This window comes from Neophocaena asiaeorientalis, unplaced genomic scaffold (genome assembly GCF_003031525.2).
Source record: "Neophocaena asiaeorientalis asiaeorientalis breed wild unplaced genomic scaffold, Neophocaena_asiaeorientalis_V1.1 scaffold121, whole genome shotgun sequence".
Taxonomy (NCBI): Eukaryota; Metazoa; Chordata; class Mammalia; order Artiodactyla; family Phocoenidae; genus Neophocaena; species Neophocaena asiaeorientalis.
The window spans coordinates 464,617-479,916 of NW_020172142.1; the positions used below are offsets into that span (position 1 = coordinate 464,617).

General features: G+C 45.7%; 1 protein-coding gene across 1 annotated transcript in view; it reads left to right on the forward strand.

Annotated features, from left to right (window-relative positions):
- Positions 1–15,300, forward strand: part of MYRIP (myosin VIIA and Rab interacting protein) — a 173,304-nt gene that overhangs the window by 93,495 nt on the left and 64,509 nt on the right. The window contains exons 3-7 of the mRNA XM_024754099.1: positions 2,515–2,651; positions 8,087–8,167; positions 11,258–11,355; positions 11,584–11,664; positions 12,703–12,846. Of these exons, the coding sequence (XP_024609867.1) occupies positions 2,515–2,651; positions 8,087–8,167; positions 11,258–11,355; positions 11,584–11,664; positions 12,703–12,846 (541 nt within the window). The remainder of the gene's footprint in view (positions 1–2,514; positions 2,652–8,086; positions 8,168–11,257; positions 11,356–11,583; positions 11,665–12,702; positions 12,847–15,300) is intronic.

Here is a 15,300-nt window from a genome sequence, read left to right on the forward strand (position 1 = left end):
CACCGTGCCTGCCATGTAGGGCACTCAATAAATAATGAGGAATAAAAGAATGAATGAATGAATGAACAGATGAAGGAATTCATGCACAGATGCATATTCCACTCTGCCTTCTGTTCCAGCAAGATGCTGACACAGGGCTCCTTCCTTCTCATCTACCCTTGCCTGCAGTTGCGTCCATTCAGGGGGAAGCTGGAGATGTGAGGGTGGGCCAGGGACCCTGCAGCGCTTAGTCAGTCCATCCTGGGTGCTGGCATCCTCACGGCCCTCTCCCCACACCTCTGCCCCAAGAACTGCATGTTTCCTGTGAGTTTCCTCTGAGCCATGAATTTTAAAATAAGTGAAATAAAAGCAGTAATATCAAATGAAGGTAATCATGACTGAGTCTTCCCTGGGGCTTCCAGAAAAGCTCTCCACATTAATTCTAAGTCAAAATACATCACTTCTTACGGGAAAGCTTTCTAGTCTCCAAATCAGGCTGTAGTTGTGCAGGTCATTCTCCAAGGATTCAGTGCTGTCCTCCCACCTTCCAGCAGCCCAGTCAGTGCCCTGATTCCTCTCTCTGACTTGAGCAAGTCAAGGCATTCTATTTTTGAGGTCATCAATGTGTTTCTAAATGTCATAGAGTTTTGATATAACCAGGGACTTAACGGAGAGCTCATCCTATGATGTACTTGAAGCATTAGGATTCTTGATTGCAAATAATAGAAACCCAACCCAAGAAGCCTTAAACAAAAGAGAGGATTTTATTGGCTCATGTAATGGAAGAGTCCAAGGGTTGACCTCAGGCTTGGGTAGATCCAGGTGTTCAAAGTACATCAACAGGATCCTTTTCCTTCCCGCTGTCAGATCTGCTTTTGTTCAGAAGACCACAAATAACCCCCCAAGTAATGGCAAAGGTGGCCCCAGCAGCCCAGGCTTTCATTCTGCCACCAAGCCAGCCCAGCAGAAAGGGAGCATCTCTGTCCAACAGAAGTAAAAGTCCCACCTCAGACCTTGATTGGCAGGTCTGAGTCATGTGACTACCCCCAAGGCTGCCAGGAGGAGGGGCCAGCCTTTCCAGAAAAACATAGACTCAGTTGGGAAGGAGGGGGAGTGTCCCAAAAGGCAAAGAAGAATGAAGGGCACAATAACCACTATCGTCCACCCCTACCCTTGTGGACCTGTCCACCTGCAACGCAGAGCCCTGCAGCAGCAACTTCGCGGAGGTCAGCTGCTCAGAGAGCAGGGTGGTGTGCAGGAGAGGCAGCCTGCAGAATATTTCTATTCTAGAGTCACAGTCCTTTTGTGCTTTTAAAGCTCTCAAATAAATCATAAGCCTGGAGGTTATGATTTCCAAGGACAGTCTTCTTTTTTTTTTTTTTAAATAATTCTTTATTTATTTTTGGCTGTGTTGGGTCCTCATTTCTGTGCGAGGGCTTTCTCTAGTTGCGGCAAGCGGGGGCCCCTCTTCATCGCGGTGCGCGGGCCTCTCACTATCGTGGCCTCTCTTGTTGTGGAGCACAGGCTCCAGACGCGCAGGCTCAGTAGTTGTGGCTCACAGGCCCAGTTGCTCCGCGGCATGTGGGATCTTCCCAGACCAGGGCTCGAACCCGTGTCCCCTGCATCGGCAGGCGGACTCTCAACCACTGCGCCACCAGGGAAGCCCAAGGACAGTCTTCTTCTATGTGTCTGCTTCTTTTTCATTTTATTCACTAGTTTGTTGTATTTTTTAGATTCCACTTATAAGTAATATCATACAGTATTTGTCTTTCTCTCTCTGACTTATTTCACTTAGCATAATGAATGGGAGGGGTTTAGAGACATGTTCTGGTCAGGCAGAAAAAAGAAGCATTGTGTCAGTGATTTGTACCGAGCATTATAGCACTGACCAGGAAACCACCTTCCCACAGTGCTTCAGGCTGAATAAGAAAGAGGCTGCAGAGTTCTGCCATAGAGCCCAGGGTCTCACCTGTGCTTTTTATCCTCCCAAGCTGTATTAGAAATGGTGTTAATGCAGTAAGAGTGTCAAATATAAAGCCTGCTATTAAACAGATGTGTCAGCTAGTGGCTTCAAGTGGCGAGCATTTATCAGCTTGCTCTTTGGATGGACGCAGGTGCATGGTTCTTCTGCTGGTCTTACCTAGGGTCACTCATGCGTCTTCAGTCAACCGGCAGTCGATGGCCTCACTCACCTGTCTAGGGATTGGCTGGCTATTGGCTGGGGCAAGAGGGGGGATTGGGCCAAGTGTCTCTTGTCATCCCAAAGGCTATCTTGGGCTTGTTCACATGGCGATGGGTTGCAGGGCTTCCACGAATAGCAAGAGAGGAAGCTGCCAGGCTCTGGACTCACACACCATCACTTCCACCAGTCTCTGTGATCAGAGCAAGTCATAAGGCCAGCCCAGATCTGAGGAGTAGAGACCACCTCTTGATGGAAGGAGCTGCGAAGTATTGTGGCAACTTTTGCAATCCACCATTTCATAATTCTGTCCTTTAATGCTAATTTTCTGTTTTCTAATTCTGTGTTGTCCTCAGGGTTCTGAGGACCCAGTCTCTGGAATGGTTCTACAATAATGTGAAGAGCCGCTTCAAACGCTTTGGCAGCGCCAAGGTCTTGAAGAACCTGTACAGGAAACACCGGCTGGAGAGCGGAGGGTGCTTTGACATCCTAGGTACGCTGACTGCCTGCCATCTGGGAGTCTTTGGGGGGTTGGCGGGAAGAAGAAGGCCTGGCTTGGAGGCCCTGTACACTGCGGCACACTCACCTGGGACAGAGAAAGTGGCTTAAATAATCTGGTTCTAGTAAGGAGCAGAAATAGAAGGACATGTACCAAAGATTCTAAGTTTTAAGTCCTTTGATTCCCACACCCCCACTGGGCTGGATATGTTAGCAGCTGGGAGGACCAAAGTGTTTCTGCATATTGTGGACATTTTAATTCCAAATCCCTAGAAATGAAAGATTCTTGACCATCTTTCCCTAATGATTAAAACACTGGAAATTCATCTTTGCTTGGTTGTGTAGACTAGGTCTGCACTCAGAGGATATGCCCCCCACTCCTCTTCCTTCCTACTCCAAAATTCTATACATACCAGGCCCAGAGTTTAACGTAATGGGAGAGTTAGAAAAGTCTCAGCTTCCTCCCAGGAAGTTTAAAGGATGAATTCTACCTATGCTGTTAAGACAACCAATGTAATTAGAATGAGAAATTATATTCTTTATTCCTATTGGACCAGCCAGTGGAGAGAAATGGTTGTCAGAATATGAACAGCATGTCCTCCCAGAAAAGGCTATTTTTTTCTGTGTAGAGGAAGATTTTTTCATCACTTTGCTGACACAGGTAAATGCTTTTTATCCCTGAGAAAGAAGGAAGAAAGAAAATCTCATATGGAGCTTTTCCACCATCATTATTTTACATTGTTGTATTCTCAATAAAGTCTTTGGTTGTGTCTAATCTAAAAATATGCCAGCCACTGAGACAAGGGGGAAATAGGATGGAAGCATTAAACACGGAGACTCATTAGGGTCTTTTGTGTTAGTCGTTAGAATCTCTGTCTTTCGAACCACTCAGGAAGCCTGTAGCTAAGAGAGCAGGGCTGAAGGTCTCCACATATTATTTTTAACTGCTCTTTGCTGATTTTTCTAAAAATGTTTCTCTAGGAACAAAGACAAAAAAGAAATAAAGCTTAAAAGTAATCATGTTAACAGTAGCTTTTCAACCCAAGGAGATACCTCAAGAAGGTTCCAGAATAGAATTGTCTCATCCATTTGCATCCCATACTTTCTTTCTTGTTCATCCTTGCGTCTGCTTCAGGTACCGCTTTACATGTCACCACATTCACATCTCATAGATGTTCTCTACTGCTTCATGCAAAGTGAGGGGGAGAAGCAAATTCATTTGGAGAATCCTATAAACAGCACAACTCTGGTCTTTCTGTTTCTCCCTCGGGTCCCACAGGTGGAGCAAGGGAACATGAATTACAAGTGGGCTGGCAAAAGGCTTTGAAATGTTCAAGTGTCATTTTCAAAGGCGTATCATTTGCTGGGAATAACGCTGACACTATTGAAGCAGATTTAGGTCCCAGGCCCTCTGTGATTCACCACATCTCTCATCTGGGCCTCAATCACAGCACTTATCACATTGCATCCAGGTGATGGTTTACAAAGCTCCTCTCCTGCTGGACCAGGCAGAAGCAATAGCTTCTTCATCTCTGTGTTCCCAAAGTGTGGCCCAGTGGCTGGCAACTCTTAGGTCCTCAGTATTACACAATTCAGTCTTAAAAGCACTTTGTGGGTACCAAGACACTTCATAGAAGTACTAGAATCAGTTGCTTTAACATGATTTGTATCTCATTTTAAACTAAGATTTCCTTTTGAGCAACAAGAAGACAAGCAAGCAGGAGACAATTTATGAGATGGTACTCAAATCTGTCAAGTCGTGATCATAAAACAGTGAGAGCGATTCTACATACCACCTAGAAAATTGAGTTACACCTCAAGCACGGAGAAATCTCCCGTGTGTAAGTAGTGTCCTGATTATGTCAGATGACCGTGGAGACATCAGCATTAGCTTCTACCTACAACCCAGCACCTTGGTATGGTTGTCATCTGCCATCCTCAAGCCCGACTACACGTTAGAGTCACCTCACGAGCTTTGAAAAGTGCCAGAATCATCTTCCACCCCGTCAATTACTTCCGAATTTCTGGAGGTGGCCCCGGAACGGATATTTTTTAAAGCTCTCTGGGTTATTTTAAGACACAGCCAAGACTGGGAACCTCAGCTAGAACTTCACTATAATTCGTATGGCAGAGTTCTGAATAAGATGGTTCCATCTTCAACTCCATCTGAGGGTACTTAGTTTCAGAATTTTGATTGTCAGAACATAATCTACAGGGTGCAAGACCTGTGCTCTGCTCCAGGACTCTCAGTATAAAACTCCTTTTATCTACGAAACATCTCCATTGCATGGACCAGTGTAGTTTGCCATAAAAAAACACTCAGTCCATTGAAAATTCATTGAGTTCACAGAATCTTATGGGTTACCCATCACATGTACCCATTGCACAGCCATCAGTCCCAAGCTCACTTACTCCTCCTGCAGCCCATATCAGGTGACCAGATTAGGCAGAACTGGAGAACCATTCGTTTTGTAAGATAAATCTAAGACTTACTCATTCCTTCAGTAAACATTTATTGAATGCCTGGTTTAAGACCTGGGAGTAACAAGATGGGTAAGACCCTGCCATCTCAGAGCCAATGTTGCAGTGAAGTCAGAGAAATAAGTAAATAGATTTATAAAAAAATGTATAATGTCCAACGCTCATGTGGTTTATCTGATAGATTCAGTGTGACATTGTAAACAGTTATTCCAAAAAGAAGCACTACATGAAAAGATGAAAGTAGCCCTTATTAATATACTTAATCCCTAGACAATTTGGTAAATAATACATACACTTATTTAGTATTGGATAAATAAAATGGGGAAAATAAATCTTGCTTTTATTTATTAACGTGATATATCTATTTTTGACACGATTCTTGGAAAGGTCTATGACATCTTTCATGTGGGATTTGACTAACAACATGGTCTTTTAAAAGCACTGAGTCGCCTGAAATTGGAGGTTCCTGCAGCTCATGGAAGCTCTGACTTGATGTCTGGCTGCTGTGTCAGTGCTTTCCGAAACAGTTCAGTTGCTTTCTGCCCTTGGAAAAATCCCATCATCCTAAATGACACAGAAGCTCCCACCTATGAATTTAAAGGGACACAGGGAGAGTTGTTGTACTAGAAGATTTATAATCATGGAAATCCAGAGCCTGTCCTGGTCAGCGCAGTTCTCCCAAAGATGTTTTCAGATCTTCTCCCCCATCAAGCTCCCCACCACCATCCCCGCTGTCTCAGGAGACAGCCTCACCGCCTCCTTCGCAGGGCAGACCGTGTACACCTCCGCACCTGATCCCTGTCACCTTCCATGAAGGTCTCAAGTTCATGCAGCCCTTCTGTCTTGCCTTTCAGCCTCTCTCTTAAGCAGTTCCTTCCTATTGACTTGTAAACATGCCCAGTCTCTCCCATTTCCTAAGCCCTTCCTGGACTGCAGTTTCCACCACTTCTGCCCTGCCATGCTCTTCCCCATCACAGGGACACTCCAGAGGGTGGGCCACACTCTCAGCTTCCTCTCTAGACACCCACCCTCTCCCTCTTCCAAGCTGTCCTCCACACAGCAGCCGGCGTGCACCTTTACGTGTGTTTAGAAACACACACCTAACCAGATCACCCCTGTGGAGCCTTTACTGTCTTCAAGTGGCTTCATGGTGGGACAAAGATCAGAATACTCATGTGGCCACCGTGACCTGTGCGGTCTGCTGCCAGCCCACCTCACCCCAGGTTCCCTCTCCTCTCGCAGCCCAGCCACCTGGCCTCTGTTTTAGCTCTTCATATGCACCCTGCTGTCCCCACTGCCTGTGCCTGTGCAAGCTGTTTGCTCTGCCCTGGACTCCCTCCCACCCCCACACTCTTTTGGCTGGTTACTTACAGTCTAGGTCAGTCTTCCTTGCTGAACACTTGCCCTATTCTATGAACCACCCAGTCACAGCACTCAACATATCTATAGTTTTATATTTATTTATATAAATTTTTGGTTAATGAATTCTCACCCACTAGACTATCAAGGTTGTCAGGGCAGCGAGGATTTCTGGCCTTGCTCACCAGTACACCCTAACGCTCAGCCCAGGGCCAGGCATCTACTAGATGCCCATGAAATATTTGCTGGATGAATGAATGGCTGCCAGATGCAGCCAGGCCAAAGTGAAATATTTGCACTTAGATGTACAGCCTGGGAACTGAGGCAATGACTTATCCTAAAGCCTTATTTTATAAGTGAGGAAATGGAGACCCAAGAAGGTAAAGTCACTTCATTATGGTCACAGAGCTGGAATAAGTGACTATGGGTCTTCTGAAAGGCTGGTCAAAAAACACAAGCACAGAGAATAGTATATGGTCAGACTGAGTCCCCGTGGCAGGCCGCACACTAATGACCTATTTCATAAAGGTAGCAGCCTGCTGACCCCGCTGTAGATGCCTACAGCAGTTACCCTAAGAGTTCCCACACTGGAGCCCCATGCAGCCCATCCAAGGAAGCACGGGCTGTATTATGTGTATCAAAGGTCTACTGCTTAGTTTGACTTGACATCAATAGCGTTTCCCCATTTTGAGCTAAGAGCTGTAGACCCACATTTATTTTCTTGGTTCTATCAGTGTTTTCCACCAGCATCCAATTCAAGAATGTTTTTGAGCCCCCTGCTGTCTCAGTGCTATCTTGGGTACTGGTGATACAATACAGTAATTTAAAAAGGAAAGAGACATCATCCACACCTCCACACCTTCAAAGATCTCTTTTGATGAATTAATACGTGAACACAAATGGTAAATCCCCAACTTAAGAAAGGTTTAGCCAACTGCTCTTCCCAGCCTGGAACCAAGATAGGGTATGTGTTCAACTGAGAGAAGACCAGAGAAGAGGCAGTGGGCCTTAAAAGATCAAATGCCATGGCTTACCTTGTCTTGCTCTGGGCTTGTTTCCACTAACTGCTAATGACAGTTTACTCACTGGCTAAAGGCCACTGTTTAGACTGATGCCATGGACAGCAGCTAAAGACCAGGCATGCAGTGTCTCATCACCCATCATGAGCAGAGTTCTACCATTATCACAGTTTTTCTAGTACGGAAGCCAAGTGTCCGAGAGGTTAAGTAACTTGATCAAGTCACACCACTAGTCATTTGCAGGTCCAGGAAATGAGCTCATATCTCTGACTTCAATCTATTATTCCATGATTGATTCTATATTGCCTCCAAGGAAGGCTCTGGAAGAAAGTTGGGGGTGGAAGCATTGCTACACAAGGAATTAGTATGAGAAAGAAAAATGTGACTGGTCAAAATCTGTAGCATTACCGTAGAACCCAGTGATTCCCTAAACCCATTTGCAAGGCTAACAATCAAACTGGGTAACGGTGGTCTGCCAACTCAGTGACACAGTGCACTGGGCTCACTGAAGACCTTGGATAATCTTATATCTCTCTGTCTCCTCCTCTCTCTCTCTCTCCCTCTCTCTCAGGAGGAAGCTTTTTTGACGCAAACCTGGAGAATGAAGGAAGTATTTCAGGCAGTGACTCAACATTTTATAGGCAGTCAGAAGGTAAGTTTGCTTAAGGGTTTACACCTAATGGGAGGCTAGAGCATTAAAAACACCTTCAGACCGTCAGGGTCCCCCATGGCATTGGAACCACTGCTGCAACTCTGTTATTGTGTGTGAGAGTCTCCCTGGGTCTCCTTTTATTGCCATTTTTGTGAATCCATCATCAAAATAGGTGAATATATCTAAGGAGTAGCCTAGAGAAGTACATTCCGTACCAACCACTAGATACTTACAATCAACTAGTGTGTGTTTTTCTGGAGTTGGAATATGACAATCAACATACTCACTTGTGCAATTAATATTAAAATATTCTGATAAATAATGTACCATTTACTGATCAACTTTTACTTTTTTATGCCAGTACAGTCATCCCCTTAGAGCAAAGGTTAAAAGCAAAACAAACTTCTTCCAATTCCAAATAAAACCTCCTCCAACACTCCAGCTCCTTCTCCAAAGTACTGGGTGTTGGGAACAGGTGTCTCCTAGTCCCCCTTGTCCTGTGGCCCCCCACAGTGCTTCTGCACTCTCTCTGTTTTCTCCTTGGGCACCTTCTCATGAAGGTCTCATCCTCTATCATCCTTGCTGCCTGAGACTTCTCCCTGGGAGAAGTCACGTGGCTTTGGTGCACCTCTGTCTGAATGCCTAGCCCTTACTTCAGCCCAGAGTTCTAGACTCAGTGTTCTGAGGCTTGGTCACCAAGACCTGCAGCCCCTCCAGGGATCTTAACTTCAGCATATCCCAGTCAAGCTCCTCAGCCACTTAAGTCCACCAGCAAGGCTTACCTTTTCCTCAATCCCCCTCCCCGCTTCCACCCAGTCACCCAAGTTCCTATGGGTTCTATTTGCAATCCCATCCTTTCCTTTCTGTTCCAAGGTCTATGGCCTGAGCACCTCCCTGCCCTCAACTCTCCTGTATTAATATTAATTTCAGTAACCGTCTATATCAGCCAGGGTTCTCCAGAGTAACAGAACCAATAGGGTATGTACAGATAACACACACACACACAAAAAGAGGTTCGTTTCAAGGACTCAGCTCACACAACTGCAGGGCCTGGCAAGCCCACAGACTAGGTCAGCTGACTAGAAACTCTAGTAGGAGATGATGCTTAAGTCTTGAGGCAGAATTTCTTCTCTGGGAAACCTCTGTTTTTGCTCTTAAGGCCTTTCAACTCATTGGATGAGACCTACTCACAGTTGCAAGGGTAATCTCCTTTACTTAAAGTCAACTATTGTAACCATAATGTGGACCACACCTACAAAACACCTTCATAGCAACACCTGGGTTAGTGTTTGATTAAACAGCTGGGTGCTATAGCTTCACCAAGTTGACACATAAAACTAACAGTCCCCCCCCACCTGACTGGTCCTCTGAACTTCGGTCACTCTGCCTCTGCTTTCTTATCCTCCCACCACACCCCACCAGTTTTTATCTCTGAAACGCCCTCTCAAGCCTTCACTTTCAGCCCAGACATCTTAGTGTTCCACTCTACCTCATGCCAAAACCACAGACATGGCCTCCACCCTTTTTGATGTCTCTAGGCTCTTCCTCTCCAGGGCTCTGTGGAAGCTGGTGACTATCCCCATCATAGGATCTCCAGCATGCCTCTTAGCAGTTAGCTATGCACCTGATCACCCAATAGCTCGGAAAGCACACGAGAGCATGGGCTCAGCTCGCGTCTGTCGAGGCATCACTGGGACCCTCAGAGACCCTAGTGCTGGGGAGGTCTTGGTGCACTTTGAATCAACAAGAATTTGTGGGGCGCCACTTCTATGAAGAATACATTGATTGGTATCTTGAAGAAGAGAGATGGGAGATACAGTGTCTGTCTCCAGGGAGCACTGAATGTGGTGACAACTTAAATTTTATAGACTCTTCTTATAGAAACACTGGGGAAATTATGTGTTCACTCAGCCACCTGAGGGGTGCCAAGCCCTGAGCTGGGTTGCCCCTGTGTGTCTCTGTTAGGACTGTCACAGCCAGCCTGTGATGTCCTTGTCAGCTGCCTGGCTAGATGGTTTTGACTTTAATTGGGTTGGTTTGGGAGATTTTGTTATGTTTGCCAAATGCCACTTTCTGTCCACATGTGTGTCTTTAGGAGCCTAAGAAGCTTGAATTAAGTATTTTAATTAACGGATTGATTAATTAATTAATTGATATATTTACACCTTGTCTCACATTCTACAAAGAATCTGAGGCAGCTTTCAGGAGATATGCATGTGTTAAATAATGCATGACTAGGAGATTATAAATGGAAACAGGAGGTTGAAATCGGGGAAAAGGAGACATAGGCAAGCAGCCCCTGCAGACCTCTGTTCTTGTGCCTGATGTGAGTCGGGCTTCTGGGATGAACTGAGAGGAATGACAGAGATTCTCACTTTCAAGTAAGAAGCAAAAAATCTAGTACCTCCAGGAAGCAAAACTCTTCCAAGTATTTGACTGCAAAAAGAATTTTGTCACCTGCAGAAGTCCTTTGACTTGGGAAAACTTCCGTTTGTCACCATATGCAAAAAATATGTTCACTAAATATATGATAGCATTATTTTTAAAAATCATGTTGGCTTGTGTTTATCTCACTTTTGTGGTTAAAGTCACAGGATTTGGAGACAGAGAGCCCTGAATTCAAATCTCAGCTCTCTGTCTCACTGCGCAACGTTGGGTGAGTTATTTGACCTCTCTGTGCTTCAGTTCTCTCATCTATAAAATGGTGCCTACTCAATGAGTTGCTGGAAGGATCCACTGTGATCACGTATGAGACACTCAGTCTGCAGCCCAGCACGTGGTTGAGCTCAGCAAGATCGGCCAATGTTATCGATAGTATGGGTTTAGAGTCTAAAAAATTCTTCCATGGATTTTGTGTTTGCATTAAACCATGAGCACAGCCCTCAGAAGATTTCACAATTTTCCTCCCTATCATTATAATGATACATTACGTGCACAAAATAAAACATAATCTTTATCTGAGAAAGTGGATGAAGAACCGTTATTTCCTTATATTAAGTCCTTTTGTCCAGTCATCTTTAAGCCACTTTGTATGTTTTGGAGCTTGTCCTTGCCTTTCAGAAAGCGGTCTACGTTCTGTTTCCTGTCTAGGACATAGCATGATGGACACATTGTCTGTCGCCCTACGGGTGGCTGAAGAGGCCATCGAAGAAGCGATCTCCAAAGCAGAAGCCTATGGGGATAGCCTGGTATGCCCACCCCGGCCCCCGTCACAACGTCTGTCTGGGAGGAGGTGTGGGTGGAGTCCTGGCTGCCAAGAGAGAAAGTGCAGGTTGTGGGGAAACCATCATCATGATAGACATCCTTGACTAGAGCCTATCCTCCCCCTGCATTTGTGGTCAGGACTCCTGAGAAAGCGATTGCCAAGCCTCCCAAACACACCCACAGCTCATGACATTCTCTTCCTCTCTCTGCAGGACAAGCAGAATGAGGCCAGTTACCTGCGGGACCACAGGGAGGAGCTGACTGAGGAACTGGCCACAACCATCCTGCAGAAGGTAGGTGGGCCCTAGCATCCAGATGACAGCAATTTACCACCCTGGCCTAGACCAGGGCCTTTGGTGAGCAGAAGAGCCACCATAGGCGTCTTTGTTGTCTTGGGCACCATTTCTTCTGTTCTTCTCACTTTCTCCATTGTACTCTGGGGCTAATGCAGAGGGGTTGAATTGCACTGCAAAAACTAAGCTGTGTGAACGTGGTTGCCTTTAGGGATTTGAGCTGGTGGGTGAGGAGCCAGGAACCCAGCCCAGAGACCTTCGTACAAATGGACTCATTAAATCCAAGTGGCCATGCCCAACCTAGCAAGCGGTGCAAACAAGCTGAAGCCTTCCCTCGTGATGCTTGGTATCTGCCCCCTCCTTAGGGCTTTCATACACTTCCTAAAGTCAGGATGTACGGTCAGAGACTCTGGGTTTGTGATCCACTTCTTCTATTTATGAGCTGTGTGTCCTTAACTGATAACCTCTGAGCCTCATTCATCATCTGTAAAATGGGGAGAGTTATAGTATGTAGCTCTTAGAATTATTTTGAGAATTAAATGAGGTAAAGCATATATGGTGCCAAGCACAGAGACTGGCACACAGTAGGCACTTAATAAATAGAAGTTGTCAGCATTGTAAAAGGACTACTTGTAAACTGTGAAGTGATGTAGAATGTTCAAGGCTTTAGTTGTGCTGTTTTATCATAAGACCTGAAATCAGATGGTATTCTGTTGAAACGAAACTTTTTTTTTTAATATTTTTTTTGATGTGGACCATTTTTTTTAAAGTCTTTTTTGAATTTGTTACAATATTTCTTCTGTTTTATGTTTTGGTTTTTTGGCCGTGAGGCATGTGGGATCTTAGCTCCCCAACCAGTGATTGAACCTGCACCCCCTGCACTGGAAGGCAAAGTCTTAACCACTGGATTGCCAGCGAAGACCCTGAAACTAAGCTCTAACATGGCTAAGAATTTCCCAGAGATGGTCCCAGTTACCCCACATACCACTGGAACCCTCTCCAATAATGTGTCCCCTTTGTCACCCGCCTCCTCCCCAGATCATAAGAAAACAGAAGAGCAAAAGTGAGCAGCACGTGGAAGAGGAGCCAGAGTGGCCACAGCCCCAGAGCTGCAGTGCGAAGGCAGCCGACGAGGGGACCACAGCCTCCCCGGGAGGCCACCACGCCTCCACCACCTTCTGGGTGAGTCCTCACACCATGCCGGCCCACCCCCTACAGGTGCCCTGCATGTGTGCAGGTCAGAGCCATTATCCCCACAGAAATGGGGACACCACACTTAATATCTATAGTTAGCACATGTGCCCACCAGACAGCCTGAGGTTCCTAAAGGGCAGGGAGAGATGCAGAGAGCACTGCGTGGGGGCCAGGAGACCTGTGCTCTTACACACATGGAGGTGGGTTTTTACACAGAGACCAATCTAGGAGAAATAACGATGTCAATAGGCTTTTTAAAATTAATCCTGAAAAGAGTTGTACTGAGTCCCATGGAAAAAAATGGCTTTCTGAAGGCCAGGTGTGTTCTTACAACTTGAACACTTGCTTTACTGAAACTGAGAAATGACAACGAGAGAATTGCCACTGCCTTCTGAGGTCACATCTGGACGTGGGCAGGAAGTTGGGGTGTGAGTAGACCTTTTTGTTCGTCATCCCCAACCACAAAGCACAGTGTCCCTCCTGTGCCCCAAGGGTCTGGGCCTGCCACGTCTGCGGTAGAGTCACCAAGCCCGTAAAATTGTTTGGTATGTGTTTAAGCAGCCCCGGCAAGGCTGTGTGGAGAATGGGATAGAGGCTGGGCCCTCGGTGTGGAAATTCAGCCAGAAAGAGCAGGACTGGCCAGCAGGGCTGGTGTTCTATCAGCTGCAGGTGCCCACAGTCATAGCACAGGGCAAGGGACAGGGCAACACACAGGTGTAATTTAAAACTGGAAAGGCACAATAAAAAAGAATGAAATAATGCCATCTGCAGCAATGTGGATGGACCTAGAGATGATCATACTAAGTGAAGCACAGGGAACTATATTCAATATCTTATAATAACCTATAATAGAAACAATCTGAAAAACTACATATATGTAAGTGACTCACTTTGCTGTACAACTGAAAATAATACAATATTGTAAATCAACTATACTTCAATTAAAAAGAAAAAACTGGAAAGGAAGCCATGGGAAAAGCACCCCATCGCATATTATTTCTTTTACTCTCCACCAAAAGGTGGGGACAGGTATTACTGGGCCCATTTTATAGGTAAAGAAAATATAGTTTTAGCATAACTTGCCTAAGCTCCCACAGCTAGTAATCAGTGGGGTCGGGAGTTGAGTACCTTTTTCCTGTTCCAAAGCTTTTGATCTAGCTTCCTCCTCTAAAACGTGAGATCAATGGACTCGATCCCTAAGGTCCCTTTCATCCCAGAGGTTCTAGTCTGCACTGTCCCATATGGTGACCACAAGACACAAGTGACAATTTAATTAAAGTTAAATTTAAAATCCAGTTCTTCAGTCACACTGGCCACATTTCAAGTCCTCAACAGCCCCTGGGACTGGTGGCTACTTTATTGGGCAGTGCAGATACAGAACATTTCCAGCCTCCCTGAAAAGTTTTCTTACACAGCTCTGGTCTAGGGAGCTAGATAAAGACGGAGCGAGAAGCAGAGGGCATAAAAGCAATGCTTCTGGAGGCTGGCCAGAGCCTGGACGTGAACCAGCAGGCCAAGCCTCGGTTCTTGGGGACTTCGAGGAAGGTGGCTCTCCCACCTTTCCACGAGATGTTCTCGCCTCAGACGCTCACCTTCCTCATCTGCCTGAGCCCCACTCCAGGGGCGCTGACTCACAGGGTCTGGGGCGGAGCTGGGCATCAGTACATTGACCCAAAGCTGGCAGGGGATGCCGGCAGACTGCAGGCTTAAGGATGGCCTCTTCGTGATATCTTCAGGAGGGCACCCTGACCTACAAACCCTGGATGGCCCTAAACCAGTGGTCTCCTGGCAGTGCTTCCTCTTTTATCCTCAGTTCTCCAAGGACACGAATACCCTGCCTCCAGGGGTAACTGTGCAGAACCCTATAACGCTGCAGGCCTCCCTCCTTGGGCTTAACTGCAAAACCCAAACTTAATCCATCCCCATGCTGACAGGATTTCTCATCTACTCTCTTGAAAGAAAGTTCAGTGTGATTGTCCACTTTTTAATTTCCTCCTTTATTGTGTGGTTCTCTGCCAGTAGGGGGGTCAGTGCAATCTAGCTTTCAAAGCCTTAAGATGCAATATCCTGAAAGGCACCAGTGCAGGGGTTATAATTCATTTAGTGCCTATCTCTTTGGGTGCGTGTATATAAAAAGTCATCTCTGTATTAATACGGCGATCCTATTGATAATAATGATGACAGCAGAGGCTGGGCATATGCTATGCCCGGGGACTAAGGTGCATCTCTGTCTGACTCTGTCTCTTCTCTATCCGTCCCTATTTTCCTCAGCCTTTTCCCTTTGTGCTTTTGTCATTTTCCTCCCTCACATTTGCTCACTCCTTTAAATGACTATAGTACAGACCTAAAGTATTTTTCATTATTGTTATAATTATTGGATTGAATTTAATGACTACGCCCGACCCTAAAAATACAAAGCAAAGCTATGTCTCAGTTGTTATT